The 25,913-nt window shown below is 44.0% G+C and overlaps 1 protein-coding gene across 2 annotated transcripts in view; it reads left to right on the top strand.

Annotated features, from left to right (window-relative positions):
- LOC126412477 (transient receptor potential protein) overlaps window positions 1-25,913 on the top strand; it is a 451,880-nt gene that overhangs the window by 385,706 nt on the left and 40,261 nt on the right. For both annotated transcript variants that reach the window (XM_050082094.1, XM_050082095.1), the window contains exons 18-19: window positions 4,028-4,295; window positions 14,206-14,540. In XM_050082094.1, the coding sequence (XP_049938051.1) occupies window positions 4,028-4,295; window positions 14,206-14,540 (603 nt within the window). The remainder of the gene's footprint in view (window positions 1-4,027; window positions 4,296-14,205; window positions 14,541-25,913) is intronic.

Here is a 25,913-nt window from a genome sequence, read left to right as displayed (position 1 = left end):
ACCTGTAATAGGGTGACCTCTGAATACTTTACCCAAGAGGATGCTATCTATGATTATTAAGCCACACAGTAGATCTGCATATCCTCGGAAAAAATAGCGGCTGTAGTTTGCAGTTGTTTCACCTGTTAGAAGTAACCACATAGTCAGGCCATGTTGGCTAGTGTTAGAAGGCCATTGAAGTGGATCATCCAGACCAGTGACCCTGTTTCCCCGCTTTATCTGGCATCTCCAAAGATACTCGTCCAATGTACGACGAGCTGCATGCCGAATGAGTTCCATTTTTCCACGACGTATATTGCAAGAAGTCTGATCTCGATACTCTGTCTCTGTGGAGGCAAGTGTGCAGATCGTATATGACTCGAAAGTTAATGATCAGCCCTATCTGAAACTGGCTTGAGCCAGTCGTTTGCCTACGTCAGCGTTCAGCCTCATACTGTCTTACGACGCCGCTAGTGCACAACACATCAGGTAGTCTGTAGATGCCACAAAAATGTGACTCCACGGAATATGATGTATCCTTTAGAAATCTTATACCTCGCGCAGCGAAATGCGTCCATGAAAACGCTCGAAATGAACGCGGAGAACCACGAGCAGTGTCAATATAACCGTTTGAGCAGGAAGTCCAAAAGCGCGATCAACGATAAACACGGACTAAAGGAGCACTACAGTGTGAGGAAATAACAACAGGAAATGCACGCGAACCGAGTAAACAACAAGGATCCTGTTTGACTCCAGCGTTCAAATGTGTGTGAAATCTTATGGGACGTAACTGCTAAGGTCATCAGTCCCTAAGCTTACACACTACTTGACCTAAATCATCCTAAGGACAAACACACACACCCATGCCCGAGGGAGGACTCGAACCTCCGCCGGGATCAGCCGGACAGTCCATGACTGCAGCGCGTTAAGCCGCTCGGCTAGTCCGCGCGGCACTCCAGCGTTCGACTGACTCCGAGCTCTACTAGGAAAGTCAGATTCTAGAGTCACTGCTCATTGTACGAGGGTTGCCCAGAAAGTATTGCACCGCATTTTTTTCTTCAAGAATTCTTTATTGAACATAATGAGAATTACACACATGGTGTTTTATCCACGCACCCTATTTTTCCACGTAATCCCCATCCCGTTCTGTGGCCTTCCTCCAGCGCGAAACAAGGGCGTGTATGCCCTGTCGGTACCAATCCTTGTCCTGGTGGTGGAGCCAGTGCTTCACTGTGTGAATCACCTCCTCCTCATAGTCCTCAAAGTGTCTTCCACGAATGGCATCCTTTAATGGCCCAAACAAGAGGAAGTCCGAGAGGGCTACAACATGTCAGGTGTGACAGCCGTGGCTGGTCTTCCCGACCGCTGCAAATCGTGGAGCTCCGCCGAACCGCCTTCTGATGACCTCACCCTCCGTGCCCAGCGACTAACTGTACTTCTGTCGACAGAAGGTGCTCCATAGACTTTGCACAAGCGTTTGTGAATATTCGCCGCAGTTTCTTTCTCTGCAGTGAGAAATTCAATGACGGCACTTTACTTGTAACGTACATCACCTACAGACGAAACTTTTAAACTGTCCTGCAGCTACGCTATTTGTCGGAAGTGACGGAAACTTGGCGCGCTCACTCAGGGGCCTTCAAGTAACACATGCGTAACGTTTTGCATTCGGAGCATTGTTTTCGGCTGAGGAAAAAAAATTGCGGTGCATTATTTTCTGGGAAACCCTCGTATATAACATTCACGCTGCTTATGGTGGAGCCGGAGATTACACTGACTCTCGGCCGCGAACAGATCCACATCTGATATGCCTCAATCAGGTAGGAATATCAGTAGACCAAACTGGTAAACAAAAAAATTAAGCGACCAAAAGTACAAACATGTTTTCAAAAAAAAGTTTGTGAAATTTGTGCTGGATACCTTTCATATAAGATAAAAATTTTAGGTTTTCCGATTATAGTGTAATTATGTCAGAAACGGCAACATCAGTTGAAGGGAATGGGTGTCGCACTGACCACTCAGGTAGGAGACAAGGTACTGGCGGAATTAAAGCTGTGAGGACGGGCCGTGAGTCGTGCTTCGGTAGCTCAGATGGTAGATCACTTGCCCGCGAAAGGCAAAGGTCCCGAGTTCGAGTCTCGGTCCAGCACACAGTTTTAATCTGCCAGGAAGTTTCAAATCTCAGATTCTTTCATTATTAGACACATCACCATTCTGTTACTTAAAGTACATAAGTACTTAAAGTACTTGTCCGCAAAACTTTAAATCATTTCTGAAAACTTTTCAGGAGCTAGTAATGGTGCGAGCAAACGATACCACAGTACTGAGAAACACTGCAGCGTAAGATGTCTGCCGGTTGCAGTACTGCCGCATTTGAAAGAGCGGCGTTGAGCTGCAGGCAGGAGCAGCAGCAGCAGCAGCGAGCGGCTGCGGGGGTGCGCCGCGTCGTCGCACGTCGCAGCAGCAGTGAGCTCTCAGGCAGGAAATCGGAAACAAATGTGAGCTGCGGAGGCGGGTGCCGGGCGGCGCGAGATGTTTGACTTCCCATATTGCTGCCAACGACTGTGACAGCGGGTCGCTGTACCACGCGAGCCGCGCGTCTCTGGGCAGGCCTTCCCACTCAAACCGCTTCCTGCCCAGCGCTCGCTAGGTGTCCGTAAGGTACATTAAAAGATACACTAAACAGGCACTTTTCTGCCCGCGCAGCATCAATAAACGAGGTGAAAAACAACATTAATATATGGAAGAAGCATCATCTGTGGAGTATGAATATCGATGCAGAATTTGTAAGCAGTAGCACACTGGGTGCCATTTTACTTAGATTACTTGAAAAGTTAAACAACGTTTATCGTGTGCTACATTTTTCAACTGACAAGAAGCCACTGTAACTTCCACGTTCAAAATAAGTGTGTCTGTTTAACAGCTCAAATTTTAAGCAAAGGAAATGGTCAAAAAGACTGAAAAACTTCTAATTCATGTACACAACAAGATGCAAATTCATTGAATATTTTCTGTGATTTTACGTAATTTCAGAGATACAGCTTCACTGAATACTTTCTGCGCTTGTACTCAATCATACCTCACCGACACGGGGAATCCAATTGGACGGTCCTGCAACGGAACATCTTTTTCCACGCCTGGAAAAAAGAACGCTGCAAAGTTTGTCCAGTCTGCATTCGTTATCATGGAAACCACAGTATTAACTTCACTGCGAGCTCGGAAACCAGTGATTTCCTGATCAATACGAATTTAGTAAACTAATTTTGCAAGTTGTCTCTTATGTCTTACTTGCTACCCACTTGGCAAATTTCCGGTCAGTTATTTCTAAATCACACCATTCCCATCGCTACTCCCACCAATTAAGGTGCAACATCATCCGGACAGTCACGAATTAGCCAGTCCCTTCGAAGGTCTTTTGGTTATGATAAAAATACTAGTCATTTTAGATTATTTTCCGTGTCCCATCCCACTACCAATCATAGGAGTGCTACGTATTTCTTACTCCTGCTGTTTTCCGGAGAGTGAATGACATATGTACCAAGTTTGCTTAAAACAGCTCAACACATTTAATACTTACACTGTTCATGTCACCTGTTCGAACAACCAGTCCCACCCCTATTGTCCAGTCAGCAACAGGACGGTTACCATTCACCTTAGCAGCCTCGAATACTACGGATTAGACATCTATTCATCGTTTTCGATTATTTTAACAAGTCACATCTTTCCCATCAGCTTTATACCTACCCCCCCCCCTCCACACCCTGGTATTTCTTCCATGTAGTAAGTCATATTCGTACTATGTGGAAGATACTGGCCCAGGCGTTGCACAGTGATGTTCAGGTATCACTGCTTTCTCACCCCCACCTCAAAAAATGGGAAGATCTTGGGACGTCTTACCCTCACAGTACTTGTCTTCTGGTACTATGACACACATGTATCAAGAATGGGTGAAACTGCTGGAGGTGTTCCGCAGGTATTCTGAAACATACATACATACACATATTCATTTATATACATATATGTAGACTACACTGGACTGTCTGTTCCACAGTGGGCAAGAAGGGTCGCGTCATGGAGCGCCGGCTGCTCAAGGACTTCCAGATCGGCTTTGTGGAGGGCATCGTGAGCGACGCCATCCGCAAGGGCCCTGGAGGACCAAAGGACGTGTTCAGCAAGATCGCCAAGGCCATCGGGAAGCGAACCAGCTCCAAGAAGAAGGACTGGAACGCCATGGTGCGCAAGAACACGGTGGCGCGAGACCCCATCGGTTCCACGACGGAAGCGCAGACACGCCGCAGCAGCCGCCAGAGTTTACGCAGGTACGTTCCGCTCACTCCGACAAAAGAGCCCTCCGCCACACGTCACTTATCGACACTTCGGTAAGTACCGAGCACCGTGTGCGATTCACGATAGGAATACAATGTATGAGGTCAGTGAGTTATGATCACAGTCTTAATGTCGCCTCCATATCGTCCTCAAGCGTGGGACGTCTTGTGAAAGTGTTCCAGTGGTCGTCGCGCACATACCGTCCGCTAAAGCAGTGTTGAACTGAGTGGTGAGATGTTCCACGGTGCTGCTTCTCTCGTTAATCATTGCAACATCCGTGTTCGAATTTTCACCAGGGCACCTCTTGTTGCGCTGAGGAAAGTTGGTTTGTTCCCAGAGCCCATAATTTTGGGGTATTCTCTATCTCTATCGCTCACGCAGTGTGCGCAGAGCTCAGGTGGCTGTAAGCACCTGCTGTGGTCCCGGTTGCATCTGTAGTGCTCTTTGATTCGGAAGTGGACAGCGAATCCGCACGTGTTAAAGCGCCGGGGTCGCCGTTGAGCCGACCCCGGATCGCATCTACCAGGCGGATTAACGACAAGGATCGATGTGCCGGTCAGCCTGGGCGTAGTTGTTAGGTGGTTTCCCCCATCCCACTAGGTGAATACTAGGATGACACCCCAGTCCTGCCTCAGTTACACAATTCGTTAATGTTTAGAAAACTTCCGCTCAATTTCACATGAATAACGTTATACGCCGACAATAGGGGTACACGTATTCCGTCCCTGGGGGTAACGGGGTGGCAACAGGAAGGGCATTCGGCCGCCCCTTAAATTATCCATGCCGTCCCCCTTAATAACTACACCGATCCGCGCCTATGCGAGGTAAAAGCACAAAAAAAGAAGAAGATTCGGAAGTGGACAGTGACTTTTCATTGCAACAGTATCAGGAGTGCCATTGAAGAAAACTATTCCACAATATTGAAGGCCATTAGAATCGCAACATATTAAACACGTGAAAATGAGTCTAAGGTAGGAAAAATAAACCTATTTAACGTTTTTTTATTTATTTACTTATTTCTATGCTGTTATATTTCACGACATTGTAATTATGTCAGAGATAGCAAACGACCTGGAAGAGACGCTGAATAGAATGGACAGTACCTTGAAAGGATGACATAAGATGAACATCAACAAAAGCAAAACGAGGATAATGGAATGTAGTCGAATTAAATCAGGTGATGCTGAGGGAATTAGAGTAGAAAATGAGACACTTAAAGTAGTAAATGAGGTTTGCTATTTGAGAAGCAAAATAACTGATGATGGTCGAAGTAGGGAGGATGTAAAAAGTAGACCTGCTGTGGCAAGGAAAGCGTTTTTGAAGAAGAGAAATTTGTTAATATCGAGTATAGATTTAAGCGCCAGGAAATCTTTTCTGAAAGTATTTCTAGGGAGTGTAGCTATGTGTGGAAGTGAAACATGGACGATAAATAGTTTAGACAAGAAGAGAATAAAAGCTTTCGAAATGTGGTGGTACAGAAGAATGTTAAAGACTCTCACATAACTAATGAGGAGGTACTGAGTAGAACTGGGGAGAAGAGGAGTTAGTGGTACAATTTGACTACATGAAGGAATTGGTTGGTAGGACATGTTCCGAGGCATCAAGGAATCACCAATTTAGTATTGGAGGAAGCGTGGACGGTAAAAATACTACAGGGAGACCAAGAGATGAATACACTAAGCAGATTCAGAAGGGTGTATGTTGCAGTAGTTACTCGGAGATAAAGAGGCTTTCACAATGTAGAGTAGTACAGAGAGGTGCATCGAACCAGTCTCTGGACTGAAGAGGACAACAACATGTTTCACTCAGCAGCACATTTAAATATTTTATATGCTCTCTTAGTTCTTTTGTCATAATGATTTCACTTTCTAGAGAAAGTTAATTCTACGATCTTCAGTCGCATTTTTGTTAAATTTGCTGTTAGATTTTACTTTAAATCGATGACTGTCATTTATACCATAGTTTCGAATTTATATGTGAGCCTTATTGAGTACTCTAAGATAACTATTTCCTTAACATATTATTGAAGCGCTGTCAGTTAGTTGTTCTTTACTTTCGTTGAGAGGAAACTGTTCAAAGCACTTTTGGCCAGCATATAATTGATCATTTTAATTAAGCTGTAGTGAAACTGGATGCGCCTACTCGTGAAAGAGTCTGATAACTACTTGTACTTCACTTCCTCTGAGCAGAGAAACACGAAGAACTTTGTTAAATTTTTCTGTCTCGATTTTATATATTTTCAATTAGTGACGTTCATTTTAAAGACGGCATATGGTGCACGAGGCTTAATTATGGCGTTGTAGTGTCTTAGCTTTAGTAGTCTACCCAGGTTATCAATTTTCTGTTGTATCTTTTCCGTTTGTTGCTTTTTGTAATGTACACCATCTGATCAAAATTATCCGGGCATCTATTAGTGGTTAACAATATCGGGAGTGTACATTCTCCCTTTTTCCTTCATGACTGCTTGATCTCTGCTGCAGATACTTTGAAACCTCCCCTTAGAAAAATTTATGAATTACTGTGCTGGTAAACCCCTTACGGTATTTCATTTTCAAACAGCTGAGCAAAACTGAACGTACTCAGACATTTCTCTCTTTACTTATTCTGATCATCACTAAACTGGCATACAATATTTTTAGCGCAACGCAATCTGACTTTCAATAATCCCTACAAAACAATGGCTGTGACTAACAATAACCTATACCTTCCATGAATCACTTACCTCACAAAAATCTTCGTTGCTCGAACTACTGCAATACAGCGAGCGCCAATACTACCGGCTAAATAAAGTATTCTAACTACTGAAGGCACTAACTACTGATAGACACAGTTAGCAAATGAACGATTTTGATAGAGAACAAACAATGTATTTACCTTAATAGTGTTCAAAGGTCATAATATATACATATATCAGTTCATGACATCCAGTCTTACAAATTTCGTTTTTCTGATGGACACACGTCCAGATCGTCAGCTCTCAAAACTCTGCCAACTCTCTTCCCACATCCACCACTGCTGGCGGCTCACCTCCAACTGCGCAAGGCTACGCGCTGTTCACATCCAACTGCCCAACACTACAATAGCGAATAATCCAACAATGCCAATCAGCCACAGACTGCACACAGCACAGCCAGAGATTTTCATACAGAGCGCGACGTGGCGTTACCAACTTTCAATGAAGTTACTGAACGTCTATGGCGGAATGGCAGCCTGTTCTTCCTCAAGAGCCGACACCAGAGACACTGGTAATGCGGGACGCTGGGGTCTGGACCGAAGTCGACGTTACAACTTATCCCAAAGATGGTCTATTGGATTCATGTCGGGACTATGGGTAGACCAGCCCGAGTCAGGAACTTTATTGTCCACAAACCCTTGCCTCACAGATGCTGCTTCATGACAGAGTGCGATGTCACGTCGATACAAACAGCCATCCTCTGCGAACTGTTCCTCTACCGTACGCAGTGCACAAAGTCGTAAAATGTGTTTGTTTCCGTACTTCAGTGCTGACACTACATGTGTTGGCAGGTAATGTTTTCAAGGCATTTGCCAAACCCAAACCCTTCCATTGGACTGCCACTGTGTTCGGAACGATACGTCACTCAAAATAATTCGTTTCCAGTGATCAGCTGTCCTGTGGCACCGCTTTTTGCACCACCTCAAGCGCCCCTCAGCGCTGACCACAGACCTGTGTGTGTGAGCTGCTGCTCCACCGTTGCACCCCATTCTTCCTGAAGCCCCTACACACAGTCGCTGTGGTAGCTGGACTGCTGGCTGAACTGTGGAACCCACGAGTGATTTCTTACGCTGATTTCATGCGACTTTTTACAGCCATTCTACGCAAGGCTCGACAGTCCCTGTCTATCAGCACAGGAGATCTGTCTGGTTTTGCTTCAGCTGTGGTTGTTCCTCTGCATTTCTATTTCACAGTCACACCAGCACCATTCGACTCGGGCAGCTTTAAAGGGTATAAACGTCCCTGATGGATTTGTTACTCGGGTGACATCAGGTGACTAGTCCATGGTCGAAGTCACTGACCTCTCCAGGCTGACCGATCCTGCTGTTTCTGCTGCTCTGCTGACAACAAAATACTCTGCACCGTCTTTCACACCGACAGGTCCGCATCTCGCGATGAGTGGCCAATCCGTGTTACATGAGGTGTCCAGGTACTTTTGATCAAATAGTGTAGGTATCCTATTGATATTGGCTTTACATTCTTTTGTGTGGCCGTTGACACAATAGATTCCTGTACCAGGGGAAGCCAGAGAGAGGATGTTGTTTGGTGGCCAGTATCCTGTACCTACAACACAACTACACACATTTGTTAACATAATTCTTTACTCATAAGAACAAGAAGCTACCTATCTTTAACAAAGTTGCTGTGCTACGAGCTCTTCCGTAATAGTCCACGTCAGCCTCACTGGTCGTGAACTACAAGTCCCACTATAAACACTACAGTCATAGCCAGTGACATGAACTGACAGATGCCAACTAGAATAGTAACTGACCGAGTGACTGAACTGACTGCGACTGCAGCTGACTGTGGTGACTGTCTGTGACTGACTGGGCTCTCCAGTCTGCGGCGGCGATCCGAATATTGGCGGTCGAGGGAGCGTTGGCAGCGCACTGCTTGCGAGTCTGTCTTTGGCCTCTCTCCTCAACGACCACTTGATTCAGCGCCCACTATCGATCTTCTTGCAACCTCTTTGCCGACCGGTGCGCTAGCGACAGCTTACATCAGCACACAGTTTAATATATAAGTTCTTTGATTTGTGTGAAGTAGCTCAATTTACGTATTTTAACTACCACTTTGAGCTGAGGTGCTACAGGTTGACGACTATCAAGATATTGTGCACATCTTTCAGTGTTTTGCGTTTTTACACACAAAGTGTGGAATCTAGCGTCCATTACAACTGAATGAGTTTTAATTGAATCACATTAGGTTCGAATACATTACTGAATCCTGTGAGAATACTGAAAAATGTAAACGAAAATTCCTTTCGTAAGTAACAGCAACAAAATTAATCTATTATTTCAATTTGTTTCAGTTATGAGATGATATTGTCTCGATGCTGCATTTTTCCATCCTGTAGTTTTACAGTGAAAGTGTACAAGTAACTATGTAGACCGGCTATAAGTCATTTGACAAGTGTTTACAGCTTCGGGAGCACTGCTAGACACTAACACAGAAACGGCGTTGAGTAGGCGGGAGAAATCATGTACATTCCGTTTTCAAACATTGTTGACATTGAAATGTGACTATTCTGTCCGACTGCCCCAGCCTCTGTTCAAAATGGCTCTGAGCACTGTGGGGCTTAACATCTGAGGTCATCAGTCCCCTAGAACTCAGAACTACTTAAACCTAACTAACCTAAGGACATCACACACATCCATGCCCAAGGCAGGATTCGAACCTGCGACCGTAGCGGTCGCACGGTTCCAGACTGAAGCGCCTAGAAACGCCTCTGTCATTAAAGCATTGCGATGTGACACTATCGAAGTAGCTGGAGACTGTATTGTTTCATTTTCCTGTATTGTATTCAGTTTTACTGCGGTAAACTGGTTGATTAAGCAGCTCCTGATCCGTCGAGGACACTACATACGGTTCATTCTCGGAAAAGGACGCTCATTATTCGCAGAGTGACCTGTTTTCTTAGAAACCCACAACTAAATTATTGTCGTTTTTACCTAAATAGCATAGTTTTTAATGTTGGGCCGAGACCGTTTCGCCCTGCCGTCGTACGTCTGAACTGGAAACTTGTCCTCTCACGTCCTCAGACTTTCGTCTAAAATTTTCTACGAAAATCTGAGCGTGTTCCAATAGGCCTGCGTCATAATGACACCTGTTCGCATTCTCCTACTCTTCGCAGCGCGAGCTATTAGCATTTATAGCAGCAACTGGCAGCGGTGTAATGGCTAAGTGATTTAAACAAGATATCTGTATGGTGTGAAAAGTGGAAATTTACTCGAAACAAGGAAGAGTGAGAAGTCATCCACACATTAGTACTAGAAGAAAAACGCTAGATTTCGCTTACACGATAAATCACACAAATCTAAAGGCCAGGACATCGAAAAAATTCAAAGAAGGGCAGCTCGTTCTGTATTATCGTGAAATAGGGCAGAGAGTGCCACGGATATTATACAGGATTTGGAGTGGACGTCATTGAAACAACGGCGTTTCTCGTTGCTGCAGGATCTTCTCGTGAAATTTCAGTCACCGAAAATTTGAATATGCAGATGACCTGGCACTTTCATATCAGAGTGAAGACCTTTCTGAATGTGAAGAACACCTAACGAACAGCCTTACTAAACTTCATGACTATTTTGAGACATGGCGACTGAGACCAAATGTTTCTGAAACCGAGGTAAGCCTGTTCCACCTCTCTAATCACCTTTCATCAGCAAAGATCAGTCCACAGATCGGCCCACTTGGCACAGCCAAAAATACCTGGGAGTCACTCTGAACAGAACTTTAACATACAAAAATCACCTTTCCAACTAGGCCAAGAAGATACAAACACGAGTGAACCTTGTGAGGAAGCTGGCAGGCAGCACATGGGGAGCAACCACATCAATTCTCTGAGGAGCATCCCTTGCACTGGTATACTCTGCAGCAGAATACTGTGCACCAGTTTGGCTCCGAAGCACGCACGTAGTGAAAGTAGAAGTCCAACTGAACTCAGTTATGAGAGTAATTAGTGGTACAGTCCGGTGTACACCTACTTGCTGGCTACCAGTGCTTTCAAACATCTGACCACTAGATCTCCGTCGAAAGGCTGCTCTTTGTAACCTCTGTCAGCAAGTTTCTGAAAACAACTCGATCCCTCTTCATGACGATTTGCTATCACTGCCCAGGAAACGCCTCAAATCTAGAAGAACAGCATATGAAATAGGAGTCCAAATGCTATCCACAGGATTCGACCAGGACACAGAGTGGAAACGTGAGTGGCAAGCTACAAGAACCCGAAACCACGAACTTGTACACAGTCCAACAGTTCCAGCTCCAGGCTTCCACCAACCGAGGGAGGCGTGGGTGCAGTTAAACAGATATCGGACTGAAGAGGGCAGGTGCAAATACGACATGCACAAGTGGGGCTTTTCAACTGACAGTGTGTGTGGCTGTGGTGACACCCAAACAATGAGCCACATTGTGAATGAATGTCCAATCAGACGCTTCCCTGGTAGTATTGAGAAGCTCCATCAAGCATCGCACGAGGCACTCCGCTGGATCGAGTCCATCAACATATAACACTACCGTCTGCTACTGTTATACCATAACCTTAAAGTGGGAAGCAGATCATAAAATGGAACTATTTTGTTATACAGTAAATATGGTATAAAGCAACACAGCAGGAATTTTGTTATGTTGACCGTGTTGTACCTAACGGAGGTAGCTTATCGGAAGTGAAAGTCAGATTACGTAAATATTTAAACAGTAACAAACAATATTTTACCTATTTACACTGTTCAAAGAATAAAGAAAACGGTCGTCAGCCTAATTAGGCATGAGAATGATTGACATTCTGGTTCATGAAAATAGGTATGAGTAATGCAATGCAATGAACTCTGGCACCTGAGTACAGTATGTTCACGTTAAGGTTGGAGCTACCAGATCAGAGCAAACTATTTGCATAAATATAACCTTATAATACTACACACTATTACCTTCAGGGCTTATTCAAACTGGAAGGTCTTTATAACATTACTATTAATATTCAATGTAGAATCATAAATTGGAGATAGGTTCAGTATTACTTTTCAAATTAGCTGACATAAAATTGTAAATGTAGTTCACTGCAAAATTATAAACTGGTCATAGGTTAAGTCTCTGTCAGCTAAATACTTTTCTATTTAGAATGAAAGTTAAATGGAATTGACTAATGGATTACTTCTCACCGTCTTTTGAATAAAGAAGTTACTGTTTTCATAGATAGTTGTCTTTCTATTAATCGTTATGTAGCATGAGCACAATAGACAAACTGTTGATCCTGTTACACCTTTAATATGCACTTTTAATACACAAGGGAGTCCAATATTGTACAGAAGTTCACTTCATAGGAAAAGTATTTGAAACTTGCTATAGTTAAGTAAGTTTGTGCATTTGAACTACTTTCAGTGGAAGGGGCCCCTTAATCTTGACCACTGTAGCAGAGCATACTAAACACACTTTCAATACACTAAAGAAACAAGCCCTTAACAAGTAGGAACATGTAACCTTCAACAGTATTAGTTCTCAACTCTTATTGCAGTAGAACACAACTTGATGTAGTTATAAGACAATAGCTCACCTTTGGTTGATTTTCAACAGACTGCACTGTGATCTTACTAAGCAAAACTTTTTAAGTCCCAGGTTTGAGAACTTTCATTTTAGAAGTTGGTAACAAAATTTTAATAAGCAGTTTTAATATAAAACTTATTTTCAGGAAGCATTATTCACTATATTACTCAGTTCTGCTAAAACACTGAGCTTAAATGTTCTTTCAATAAGGGCACTCGGTAATCACTTTAGCAAGGGAAGGACCCTAAATGGTTGTGTGTCTAGGAATAGAAAATCAAGGTAGGTATAAGAGTTCAAGTATAAGTTACCTTATATTTTTGCACACTAAAACATCCAATGAGCTGATCCTTCACTGTACATTACTATAGTGTTCCATTACAGTGATTGCACAATGTGGTGGCGACTGCATGTTATTAGGTGGATTTGCAGATAGAATTGCTGGACTCTGTCATTTCTTGGTGGCGATGATAGATACCAATTCCGTAATAGTTTCAGCTCTTTATCCATCCATCCGAGGCATTGGAAAGCGTCGGGAAAAGTCTTTCTCAGAACCTGCACAATAAACAACATTTACATGAGCAGTTGATAGTTTGGTAGCTCACCCCCGACTGACTCTTTGTTCCACCTTTTCTACCTACGCCAAACACATTTTGCGCACGCTTCTAAGTTCCATTCCGGAGGGGAACCACACCACTATTTACGTATGAAATAACTTGAGTTCAAATGGCTCTGAGCACTATGGGACTTAACGTCTGAGGTCATCAGTCCCCTAGAACTTAGAACTACTTAAACCTAACTAACCTAAGGACATCACACACATCCATGCCCGAGGCTGGATTTGAACCTGCGACCATAGCTGTAGCTCGGTTCGAGACTGTAGCGCCTAGAACCGCTCGGTCACCACGGCCGGCTAGCAATAACTAAGAACCCTAAGTGAAGGACAGTAGTTTACATAACAGTAACCAAACATATTAAACAAAACAGAACATTTGCACATATTAACATTTCTACTAAAAATTATTTAAACAAAATTACAATTATATACAGTAAGTTCTGTCTCCTTCCAATTGATACAAAGAATTTAAATGATAGATACACTACATTGCATAGAATCAAACCATTACATCAAAGTTTTTACAAAGAAAAGAGTGAACACTTATGTGCTATTAATGCAATCAAACAATATTTACAATGTCTTAATAATAGAAGGTAGAACAGACAAAACAGAAAAATTTATGTCACTAGAGCTATGGAGCTCTGGTGTTAGAAACATCCGAGTGTAGTGTGAGCCGTTTTAAAACTTGTGTACTGCATATAATTTCAGATGTTCATTTATATATATATATTTCTTTGTTCTGCTAAATGTGTATTACTGTGATTGATGCATACGATAATAATAATAATAATAATCACCAACTTTCTCGTACGAATGTAAAAATTTTTTGTTGGCGCCCGCCTACATAGGGAGACTTGATCATCACAATAAAATAAGAAAAATAAGAGCTCACACGGAAAGATTCGAGTGTCCGTTTTTACCACGCACACTGTACGAGAGTAGAAGGGTAGCACTTACTTGTAAACTGCAGAGTAATCGTGCAGATGTGGATGCAGTACGGTCTGGCCCGCAGGTACATCATCGAGAAGCAGAAGGAGGGCCTCGACCCCGAGAAGCTGCTGGAGTACAACCCGCGGCTGTCGACGCTGACGCCGTCGGCGCGCGTCGCCTACGCCAAGTTCAAGATCAGCAAGATCCGCCAGGAGTACGACTCGGGCGCGCGCGGCAGCGTCAGCAGCGACACGGCGCGCGCCACGGTCGAGGACGAGGTGCGCGCCGCCGACGACGTGTTCGACGGGCCGGTCAGGGCGCCGACCGCCAACGCCAGGCCCGCGGGGGGCGCCCCCTCCAATGCTGCCAACCTCTGGGCGCGCGCCGGAGCCAAGATCGCTTCCAACGCTGGCAACCGTAAGGCCACACGCTGCACTGTTCATTACTAGTCACAAAAGACAATACTCCCTCCACACAGCCATTCTCTGTTTCTTGCATATCACCACTGGAATGTTCAGGGTGTCACAGACCCTCTTTCTCGAAAACTGCCCGTGCAAGTTAAAAACGCTTACCCCAGCTTCCAGAATATTCCGGAAAATGGGCAACTGGTTATTTAATTTTTCCTTATTTGCATGCATACACCATATTTCATCCGAGAAAACTTGGGCTAATCATTCTTGCAAAAGACTGTTGGTCAATACGTCACGAGACAACATTCAGTGACTTACCTTGAACATTATTTTTAATTTATTTTTTGAGTACATTTTAGCACAGCTCTTAGGAAGCTGCCTTGCGTGCAGTAAACTAAATTAAAAAACCTAAACTCCACCCGAACAGGCTATCGAGGCCCTACGGCACCGACCGGCCGCCGTGTCGTCCTCAGCCCAAAGGTGTCACTGGTTGCGGATATGGAGGGGCATATGGTCAGCACACAGGTCTCCCGGCCATTTTGTCAGTTTACGAGACAGGAGCCGCTACTTCTCAATCGAATAGCTCCTCAGTTTGCCTCACACGAGTTTAGTGCACCCTGCTTGTGAACAGGGCTCGGCAGACCGGAGGGAACCCACCCAAGTGCTAGCTCGGCCCGACAGAGCTTAACTTCGGTGATCTGACGGGAACCGTTTTGCGTCCAATAAATAAACATTTGTTCAAGAACTCGGGTAGAATGCCTCTTATGAGACGAGAGCATGTGTCTCAGATCAGTATCAAGTAGCCAGCTGTAAACGGACAGTGGGAAGAGTTGCCACTTGAAAGAGAGAACGAACATTGATTAATGGCGATATCAGTGCCAAAAATTCAGTACTTATTGATAATTAATTCTTAACTTTAGTAGTTATATGTCAAAGACAGAGATCTTAAGGAACCAGTAACTATTAATTAATTAAGCCACAGTGCGATGTAAATATTCTTATTTCAGTATCGAACAACTGACTTCATAGATCGAAACGATTATTTCCAGTCGTACACGAATGTGCAAAAACTAAAAGTTTGCAGCACGTTCGGGGCTAAGTCAACACACCAGTCGTCGCCCAGACTTGATATTGCTAACACGTTCGTAACGGGTAGCCTTTTTATCTGACAGTAATGTACAACACCACAATCAGTGCTAAGTGCACACACTCGTTCTACGTTGCGTCATGTCTAGTTTTGTAATATTTTGAATTTACTGTAGTTTGGAAACTTCTGGTTTTTATACGCAGAATGATTTGAATAGACGCTACTGTGTGATGGACGTTTGCGCACTTCTGCTTTTTGTACGCAGAATGTTGTGAATGGATGCTAGTATGTGAATGGACGTTTGCTCAGTATAAGGTGCCGAATAAAGGTAGTACCCTAAATTACCCTGGCGCCAACCAGTAAATGGCAAGTAAGTGTTTGTGGGCATGAGTGTCTGTCAATCCGCCTGACGATTCGTTCTTAACTGCAACTCCTTCTATTCTCCTTGTTCACCAATCTCAATCATCCTGCGAAATGTAGGAAGACGTATAGAGGATCAATACTCGGAGGACAAGAGAGTGGAAGCTGCCCATCAACGCAAGTACTGAACCGTGTTAAGCGTAAAGAAAGAGGAATTCGTGTGGAATTCTTATGAGGTAGAGCCCAGGGAGCTGTTCAGCCTCCTCATCGGATAGTGTTTCCTTCTCCCACGCTCCATAGCCCTTTTCCATGCGGTATATGAAAATCTTCCATTAAGTTTATCTGTTGGGCATAGGTGACTGTTATAGGTATATATGGTGATGAGAGAAGGGAGAGAGTGAAATTCAATTCCGATACACAGGCACATCTTTCCGAAAGCACAGAAGGGGGAGCAGACCTTACCGTCTCCATCTAATGGGCAGATCATCATTAACAATATTCCATGCCTTCACTCCGTGAGACTCTGTGGAGAGGTTTGGAATTTAATCCAGCAGATTGGCACGAAGGCTAGCCGTTTTCCATGCGGTATATGAAAATCTTCCATTAAGTTTATCTGTTGGGCATAGGTGACTGTTATAGGTTTTAGTTCGGTATATATGGTGATGAGAGAAGGGAGAGAGTGAAATTCAATTCCGATACACAGGCACATCTTTCCGAAAGCACAGAAGGGGGAGCAGACCTTACCGTCTCCATCTAACGGGCGGATCATCATTAACAATATTCCATGCCTTCACTCCTTGAGACTCTGTGGAGAGGTTTGGAAATTAATCCAGCAGATTGGCACGAAGGCTAGATCTTTTCCATGCGGTATATGATAATCTTCCATTATCTGTTGGCCATAGGTGACTGTTATAGGTTTTAGTTCGGTATATATGGTGATGAGAGAAGGGAGAGAGTGAAATTCAATTCGGATACACAGGCACATCTTTCCCAAAGCACATAAGGGGGAGCAGAACTTACCGTCTCCATCTAACGGGCGGATCATCATTAACAATATCCCATGCCTTCACTCCGTGAGACTCTGTGGAGAGGTTTGGAATTTAATCCAGCAGATTGGCACGAAGGCTAGCCCTTTTCCATGCGGTATATGAAAATCTTCCATTATCTGTTGGGCATAGGTGACTGTTATAGGTTTTAGTTCGGTATATATGGTGATGAGAGAAGGGAGAGAGTGAAATTCAATTCCGATACACAGTCACATCTTTCCGAAAGCACATAAGGGGGAGCAGACCTTACCGTCTCCATCTAACAGGCGGATCATCATTAACAATATCCCATGCCTTCACTCCGTGAGACTCTGTGGAGGGGTTTGGAATTTAATCCAGCAGATTGGCACGAAGGCTAGCCCTTTTCCATGCGGTATATGAAAATCTTCCATTAAGTTTATCTGTTGGCCATAGGTGACTGTTATAGGTTTTAGTTCGGTATATATGGTGATGAGAGAAGGGAGAGAGTGAAATTCAATTCCGATACACAGGCACATCTTTCCCAAAGCACATAAGGGGGAGCAGAACTTACCGTCTCCATCTAACGGGCGGATCATCATTAACAATATCCCATGCCTTCACTCCGTGAGACTCTGTGGAGAGGTTTGGAATTTAATCCAGCAGATTGGCACGAAGGCTAGCCCTTTTCCATGCGGTATATGAAAATCTTCCATTATCTGTTGGGCATAGGTGACTGTTATAGGTTTTAGTTCGGTATATATGGTGATGAGAGAAGGGAGAGAGTGAAATTCAATTCCGATACACAGTCACATGTTTCCGAAAGCACATAAGGGGGAGCAGACCTTACCGTCTCCATCTAACGGGCGGATCATCATTAACAATATCCCATGCCTTCACTCCGTGAGACTCTGTGGAGGGGTTTGGAATTTAATCCAGCAGATTGGCACGAAGGCTAGCCCTTTTCCATGCGGTATATGAAAATCTTCCATTAAGTTTATCTGTTGGCCATAGGTGACTGTTATAGGTTTTAGTTCGGTATATATGGTGATGAGAGAAGAAGTTTTGGTCATATGTAAAATCGGTAAGCGGATCTAAATCCCCTATTCAGTCACTCGTTGACCACGATGGCACCGAAACAGAGGACGACCGAAGAAAGGCAGAAATACTGAATTCAGTGTTCCGAAACTGTTTCACTGCGGAAAATCGTAACACGGTCCCTGACTTCAGCCGTCGCACGGACGCCAAAATGGAAAATATTGAAATAAACGATATCGGAATTGAAAAACAACTGCTATCACTTAGTAGCGGAAAAGCATCCGGACCAGACGAGATACCCTTAAGATTCTACAGTGATTATGCTAAAGAACTTGCCCCCTTTCTATCAGCAATTTATCGTAGATCGCTGGAAGAACGTAAAGTACCTAGCGACTGGAAGAAAGCGCAGGTCGTTCCCATTTTCAAGAAGGGTCATAAATCAGATGCGAATAATTATAGGCCTATTTCGCTTACGTCAATCTGTTGTAGAATAATGGAACATGTTTTGTGTTCTCGTATTATGACGTTCTTAGATAATACAAATCTCCTTCATCATAACCAACATGGATTCCGCAAACAGAGATCATGTGAAACTCAGCTCGCCCTATTTGCCCAAGAAATTCACAGTGCCGTAGACACTGGCGAGCAGATTGATGCCGTATTCCTGGACTTCAGGAAGGCATTTGATACGGTTCCGCACTTACGTTTAGTGAAAAAAATACGAGCTTACAGAATATCGGACCAGGTTTGTGATTGGATTCAGGATTTCCTAGAAGAAAGAACACAACATGTCATCCTTAACGGTTCAAAATCTGCAGATGTAGAGGTAATTTCGGGAGTACCGCAGGGAAGCGTGATAGGACCTTTATTGTTTACAATATACATAAATGACTTAGTTGACAACATCGGTAGCTCCGTGAGGCTATTTGCAGATGACACGGTTGTCTACAAGAAAGTAGCAACATCAGAAGACTCGTACGTACTCCAGGAGGACCTGCAGAGGATTAATGCATGGTGCGACAGCTGGCAGCTTTCCCTAAACGTAGATAAATGTAATATAATGCGCATACATAGGGACAGAAATCCATTCCAGTACGATTATGCCATAGGTGGTAAATCATTGGAAGCGGTAACGACCGTAAAATACTTAGGAGTTACTATCCGGAGCGATCTGAAGTGGAATGATCACATAAAACAAATAGTGGGAAAAGCAGGCGCCAGGTTGAGATTCATAGGAAGAATTCTAAGAAAATGTGACTCATCGACGAAAGAAGTAGCTTACAAAACGCTTGTTCGTCCGATTCTTGAGTATTGCTCATCAGTATGGGACCCTTACCAGGTTGGATTAATAGAAGAGATAGACATGATCCAGCGAAAACCAGCGCGATTCGTCATGGGGACATTTAGTCAGCGCGAGAGCGTTACGGAGATGCTGAACAAGCTCCAGTGGCGGACACTTCAAGAAAGGCGTTACGCAATACGGAGAGGTTTATTATCGAAATTACGAGAGAGCACATTCCGGGAAGAGATAGGCAACATATTACTACCGCCCACATATATCTCGCGTAATGATCACAACGAAAAGATCCGAGAAATTAGAGCAAATACGGAGACTTACAAGCAGTCGTTCTTCCCACGCACAATTCGTGAATGGAACAGGGAGGGGGGGATCAGATAGTGGTACAATAAGTGCCCTCTGCCACACACCGTAAGGTGGCTCGCGGAGTATAGATGTAGATGTAGATGTAGAGTGATATTCAATTCCGATACACAGGCACATCTTTCCCAAAGCACATAAGGGGGAGCAGACCTTACCATCTCCATCTAACGGGCCGATCATCATTAACAATATCCCATGCCTTCACTCCGTGAGACTCTGTGGAGAGGTTTGGAACTTAATCCAGCAGATTGGCACGAAGGCTAGCCCTTTTCCATGAGGTATATGAAAATCTTCCATTAAGTTTATCTGTTGGGCATAGGTGACTGTTATAGGTTTTAGTTCGGTATATAAGGTGATGAGAGAAGGGAGAGAGTGAAATTCAATTCCGATACACAGGCACATATTTTCCGAAAGCACATAAGGGGGAGCAGACCTTACCGTCTCCATCTAACGGGCGGATCATCATTAACAATAACCCATGCCTTCACTCCGTGAGACTCTGTGGATAGGTTTGGAATTTAATCCAGCAGATTGGCACGAAGGCTAGCCCTTTTCCACGCGGTATATGAAAATCTTCCATTAAGTTTATCTGTTGGCCATAGGTGACTGTTATAGGTTTTAGTTCGGTATATATGGTGATGAGAGAAGGGAGAGAGTGAAATTCAATTCCGATACACAGTCACATCTTTCCGAAAGCACATAAGGGGGAGCAGACCTTACCGTCTCCATCTAACGGGCGGATCATCACTAACAATATCCCATGCCTTCACTCCGTGAGACTCTGTGGAGAGGTTTGGAATTTAATCCAGCAGATTGGCACGAAGGCTAGCCCTTTTCCATGCGGTATATGAAAATCTTCCATTAAGTTTATCTGTTGGGCATAGGTGACTGTTATAGGTTTTAGTTCGGTATGTATGGTGATGAGAGAAGGGAGAGAGTGAAATTCAATTCCGATACACAGGCACATCTTTCCCAAAGCACATAAGGGGGAACAGACCTTACCGTCTCCATCTAACGGGCGGATCATCATTAACAATATCCCATGCCTTCACTCCGTGAGACTCTGTGGATAGGTTTGGAATTTAATCCAGCAGATTGGCACGAACGCTAGCCCTTTTCCACGCGGTATATGAAAATCTTCCATTAAGTTTATCTGTTGGCCATAGGTGACTGTTATAGGTTTTAGTTCGGTATATATGGTGATGAGAGAAGGGAGAGAGTGAAATTCAATTCCGATACACAGGCACATCTTTCCCAAAGCACATAAGGGGGAACAGACCTTACCGTCTCCATCTAACGGGCGGATCATCATTAACAATATCCCATGCCTTCACTCCGTGAGACTCTGTGGATAGGTTTGGAATTTAATCCAGCAGATTGGCACGAAGGCTAGCCCTTTTCCATGCGGTATATGAAAATCTTCCATTAAGTTTATCTGTTGGCCATAGGTGACTGTTATAGGTTTTAGTTCGGTATATATGGTGATGAGAGAAGGGAGAGAGTGAAATTCAATTCCGATACACAGGCACATCTTTCCCAAAGCACATAAGGGGGAACAGACCTTACCGTCTCCATCTAACGAGCGGATCATCATTAACAATATCCCATGCCTTCACTCCGTGAGACTCTGTGGATAGGTTTGGAATTTAATCCAGCAGATTGGCACGAAGGCTAGCCCTTTTCCACGCGGTATATGAAAATCTTCCATTAAGTTTATCTGTTGGCCATAGGTGACTGTTATAGGTTTTAGTTCGGTATATTTGGTGATGAGAGAAGGGAGAGAGTGAAATTCAATTCCGATACACAGGCACATCTTTCCCAAAGCACATAAGGGGGAACAGACCTTACCGTCTCCATCTAACGGGCGGATCATCATTAACAATATCCCATGCCTTCACTCCGTGAGACTCTGTGGATAGGTTTGGAATTTAATCCAGCAGATTGGCATGAAGGCTAGCCCTTTTCCACGCGGTATATGAAAATCTTCCATTAAGTTTATCTGTTGGCCATAGGTGACTGTTATAGGTTTTAGTTCGGTATATATGGTGATGAGAGAAGGGAGAGAGTGAAATTCAATTCCGATACATAGGCACATCTTTCCCAAAGCACATAAGGGGGAACAGACCTTACCGTCTCCATCTAACGGGCGGATCATCATTAACAATATCCCATGCCTTCACTCCGTGAGACTCTGTGGATAGGTTTGGAATTTAATCCAGCAGAATGGCACGAAGGCTAGCCCTTTTCCACGCGGTATATGAAAATCTTCCATTAAGTTTATCTGTTGGCCATAGGTGACTGTTATAGGTTTTAGTTCGGTATATATGGTGATGAGAGAAGGGAGAGAGTGAAATTCAATTCCGATACAACGGCACATCTTTCCCAAAGCACATAAGGGGGAGCAGACCTTACCGTCTCCATCTAACGGGCGGATCATCACTAACAATATCCCATGCCTTCACTCCGTGAGACTCTGTGGAGAGGTTTGGAATTTAATCCAGCAGATTGGCACGAAGGCTAGCCCTTTTCCATGCGGTATATGAAAATCTTCCATTAAGTTTATCTGTTGGGCATAGGTGACGGTTATAGGTTTTAGTTCGGTATGTATGGTGATGAGAGAAGGGAGAGAGTGAAATTCAATTCCGATACACAGGCACATCTTTCCCAAAGCACATAAGGGGAAACAGACCTTACCGTCTCCATCTAACGGGCGGATCATCATTAACAATATCCCATGCCTTCACTCCGTGAGACTCTGTGGATAGGTTTGGAATTTAATCCAGCAGATTGGCACGAAGGCTAGCCCTTTTCCACGCGGTATATGAAAATCCTCCATTAAGTTTATCTGTTGGCCATAGGTGACTGTTATAGGTTTTAGTTCGGTATATATGGTGATGAGAGAAGGGAGAGAGTGAAATTCAATTCCGATACACAGGCACATCTTTCCGAAAGCACATAAGGGGGAACAGACCTTACCGTCTCCATCTAACGGGCGGATCATCATTAACAATATCCCATGCCTTCACTCTGTGAGACTCTGTGGATAGGTTTGGAATTTAATCCAGCAGATAGGCACGAAGGCTAGCCCTTTTCCATGTGGTATATGAAAATCTTCCATTAAGTTTATCTGTTGCCCATAGGTGACTGTTATAGGTTTTAGTTCGGTATATATGGTGATGAGAGAAGGGAGAGAGTGAAATTCAATTCCGATACACAGGCACATCTTTCCGAAAGCACATAAGGGGGAACAGACCTTACCGTCTCCATCTAACGGGCGGATCATCACTAACAATATCCCATGCCTTCACTCCGTGAGACTCTGTGGAGAGGTTTGGAATTTAATCCAGCAGATTGGCACGAAGGCTAGCCCTTTTCCACGCGGTATATGAAAATCTTCCATTAAGTTTATCTGTTGGCCATAGGTGACTGTTATAGGTTTTAGTTCGGTATATATGGTGATGAGAGAAGGGAGAGAGTGAAATTCAATTCCGATACACAGGCACATCTTTCCCAAAGCACATAAGGGGGAGCAGACCTTACCGTCTCCATCTAACGGGCGGATCATCACTAACAATATCCCATGCCTTCACTCCGTGAGACTCTGTGGAGAGGTTTGGAATTTAATCCAGCAGATTGGCACGAAGGCTAGCCCTTTTCCATGCGGTATATGAAAATCTTCCATTAAGTTTATCTGTTGGGCATAGGTGACTGTTATAGGTTTTAGTTCGGTATGTATGGTGATGAGAGAAGGGAGAGAGTGAAATTCAATTCCGATACACAAGCACATCTTTCCCAAAGCACATAAGGGGGAACAGACCTTACCGTCTCCATCTAACGGGCGAATCATCATTAACAATATCCCATGCCTTCACTCCGTGAGACTCTGTGGATAGGTTTGGAATTTAATCCAGCAGATTGGCACGAAGGCTAGCCCTTTTCCACGCGGTATATGAAAATCTTCCATTAAGTTTATCTGTTGGCCATAGGTGACTGTTATAGGTTTTAGTTCGGTATATATGGTGATGAGAGAAGGGAGAGAGTGAAATTCAATTCCGATACACAGGCACATCTTTCCCAAAGCACATAAGGGGGAACAGACCTTACCGTCTCCATCTAACGGGCGGATCATCATTAACAATATCCCATGCCTTCACTCTGTGAGACTCTGTGGATAGGTTTGGAATTTAATCCAGCAGATAGGCACGAAGGCTAACCTTTTTCCATGTGGTATATGAAAATCTTCCATTAAGTTTATCTGTTGGCCATAGGTGACTGTTATAGGTTTTAGTTCGGTATATATAGTGATGAGAGAAGGGAGAGAGTGAAATTCAATTCCGATACACAGGCACATCTTTCCGAAAGCACATAAGGGGGAACAGACCTTACCGTCTCCATCTAACGGGCGGATCATCACTAACAATATCCCATGCCTTCACTCCGTGAGACTCTGTGGAGAGGTTTGGAATTTAATCCAGCAGATTGGCACGAAGGCTAGCCCTTTTCCACGCGGTATATGAAAATCTTCCATTAAGTTTATCTGTTGGCCATAGGTGACTGTTATAGGTTTTAGTTCGGTATATATGGTGATGAGAGAAGGGAGAGAGTGAAATTCAATTCCGATACACAGTCACATCTTTCCGAAAGCACATAAGGGGGAGCAGACCTTACCGTCTCCATCTAACGGGCGGATCATCATTAACAATATCCCATGCCTTCACTCCGTGAGACTCTGTGGATAGGTTTGGAATTTAATCCAGCAGATTGGCACGAAGGCTAGCCCTTTTCCACGCGGTATATGAAAATCTTCCATTAAGTTTATCTGTTGGCCATAGGTGACTGTTATAGGTTTTAGTTCAGTATATATGGTGATGAGAGAAGGGAGAGAGTGAAATTCAATTCCGATACACAGTCACATCTTTCCGAAAGCACATAAGGGGGAGCAGACCTTACCGTCTCCATCTAACGGGCGGATCATCACTAACAATATCCCATGCCTTCTCTCCGTGAGACTCTGTGGATAGGTTTGGAATTTAATCCAGCAGATTGGCACGAAGGCTAGCCCTTTTCCACGCGGTATATGAAAATCTTCCATTAAGTTTATCTGTTGGCCATAGGTGACTGTTATAGGTTTTAGTTCGGTATATATGGTGATGAGAGAAGGGAGAGAGTGAAATTCAATTCCGACACACAGGCACATCTTTCCGAAAGCACATAAGGGGGAACAGACCTTACCGTCTCCATCTAACGGGTGGATCATCATTAACAATATCCCATGCCTTCACTCCGTGAGATTCTGTGGAGAGGTTTGGAGTTTAATCCAGCAGATAGGCACGAAGGCTAGCCCTTTTCCATGCGGTATATGAAAATCTTCCATTAAGTTTATCTGTTGCGCATAGGTGACTGTTATAGGTTTTAGTTCGGTATATATGGTGATGAGAGAAGGGAGAGAGTGAAATTCAATTCGGATACACAGGCACATCTTTCCCAAACCACATAAGGGGGAGCAGACCTAACCGTCTCCATCTAACGGGCGGATCATCATTAACAATATCCCATTCCTTCACTCCGTGAGACTCTGTGGATAGGTTTGGAATTTAATCCAGCAGATTGGCACGAAGGCTAGCCCTTTTCCATGCGGTATATGAAAATCTTCCATTAAGTTTATCTGTTGGCCATAGGTGACTGTTATAGGTTTTAGTTCGGTATATATGGTGATGAGAGAAGGGAGAGAGTGAAATTCAATTCCGATACACAGGCACATCTTTCCGAAAGCACATAAGGGGGAGCAGACCTTACCGTCTCCATCTAACGAGCGGATCATCATTAACAATATCCCATGCCTTCACTCCATGAGACTCTGTGGAGAGGTTTGGAATTTAATCCAGCAGATTGGCACGAAAGCTAGCCCTTTTCCATGCGGTATATGAAAATCTTCCATTAAGTTTATCTGTTGCGCATAGGTGACTGTTATAGGTTTTAGTTCGGTATATATGGTGATGAGAGAAGGGAGAGAGTGAAATTCAATTCCGATACACAGGCACATCTTTCCCGAAGCACATAAGGGGGAGCAGACCTTACTGTCTCTATCTAACGGGCGGATCATCATTAAGAACATCCCATTCCTTCACTCCGTGAGATTCTGTGGAGAGGTTTGGAATTTAATCCAGCAGATTGGCACGAAGGCTATCCCTTTTCCATTCGGTATATGAAAATCTTCCATTATCTGTTGGG

This window comes from Schistocerca serialis, chromosome 7 (assembly GCF_023864345.2).
Source record: "Schistocerca serialis cubense isolate TAMUIC-IGC-003099 chromosome 7, iqSchSeri2.2, whole genome shotgun sequence".
Classification (NCBI taxonomy): Eukaryota; Metazoa; Arthropoda; class Insecta; order Orthoptera; family Acrididae; genus Schistocerca; species Schistocerca serialis.
Note: the sequence above shows the minus strand (reverse complement) of the source record. Positions and strands in the feature narration are given on the sequence as shown.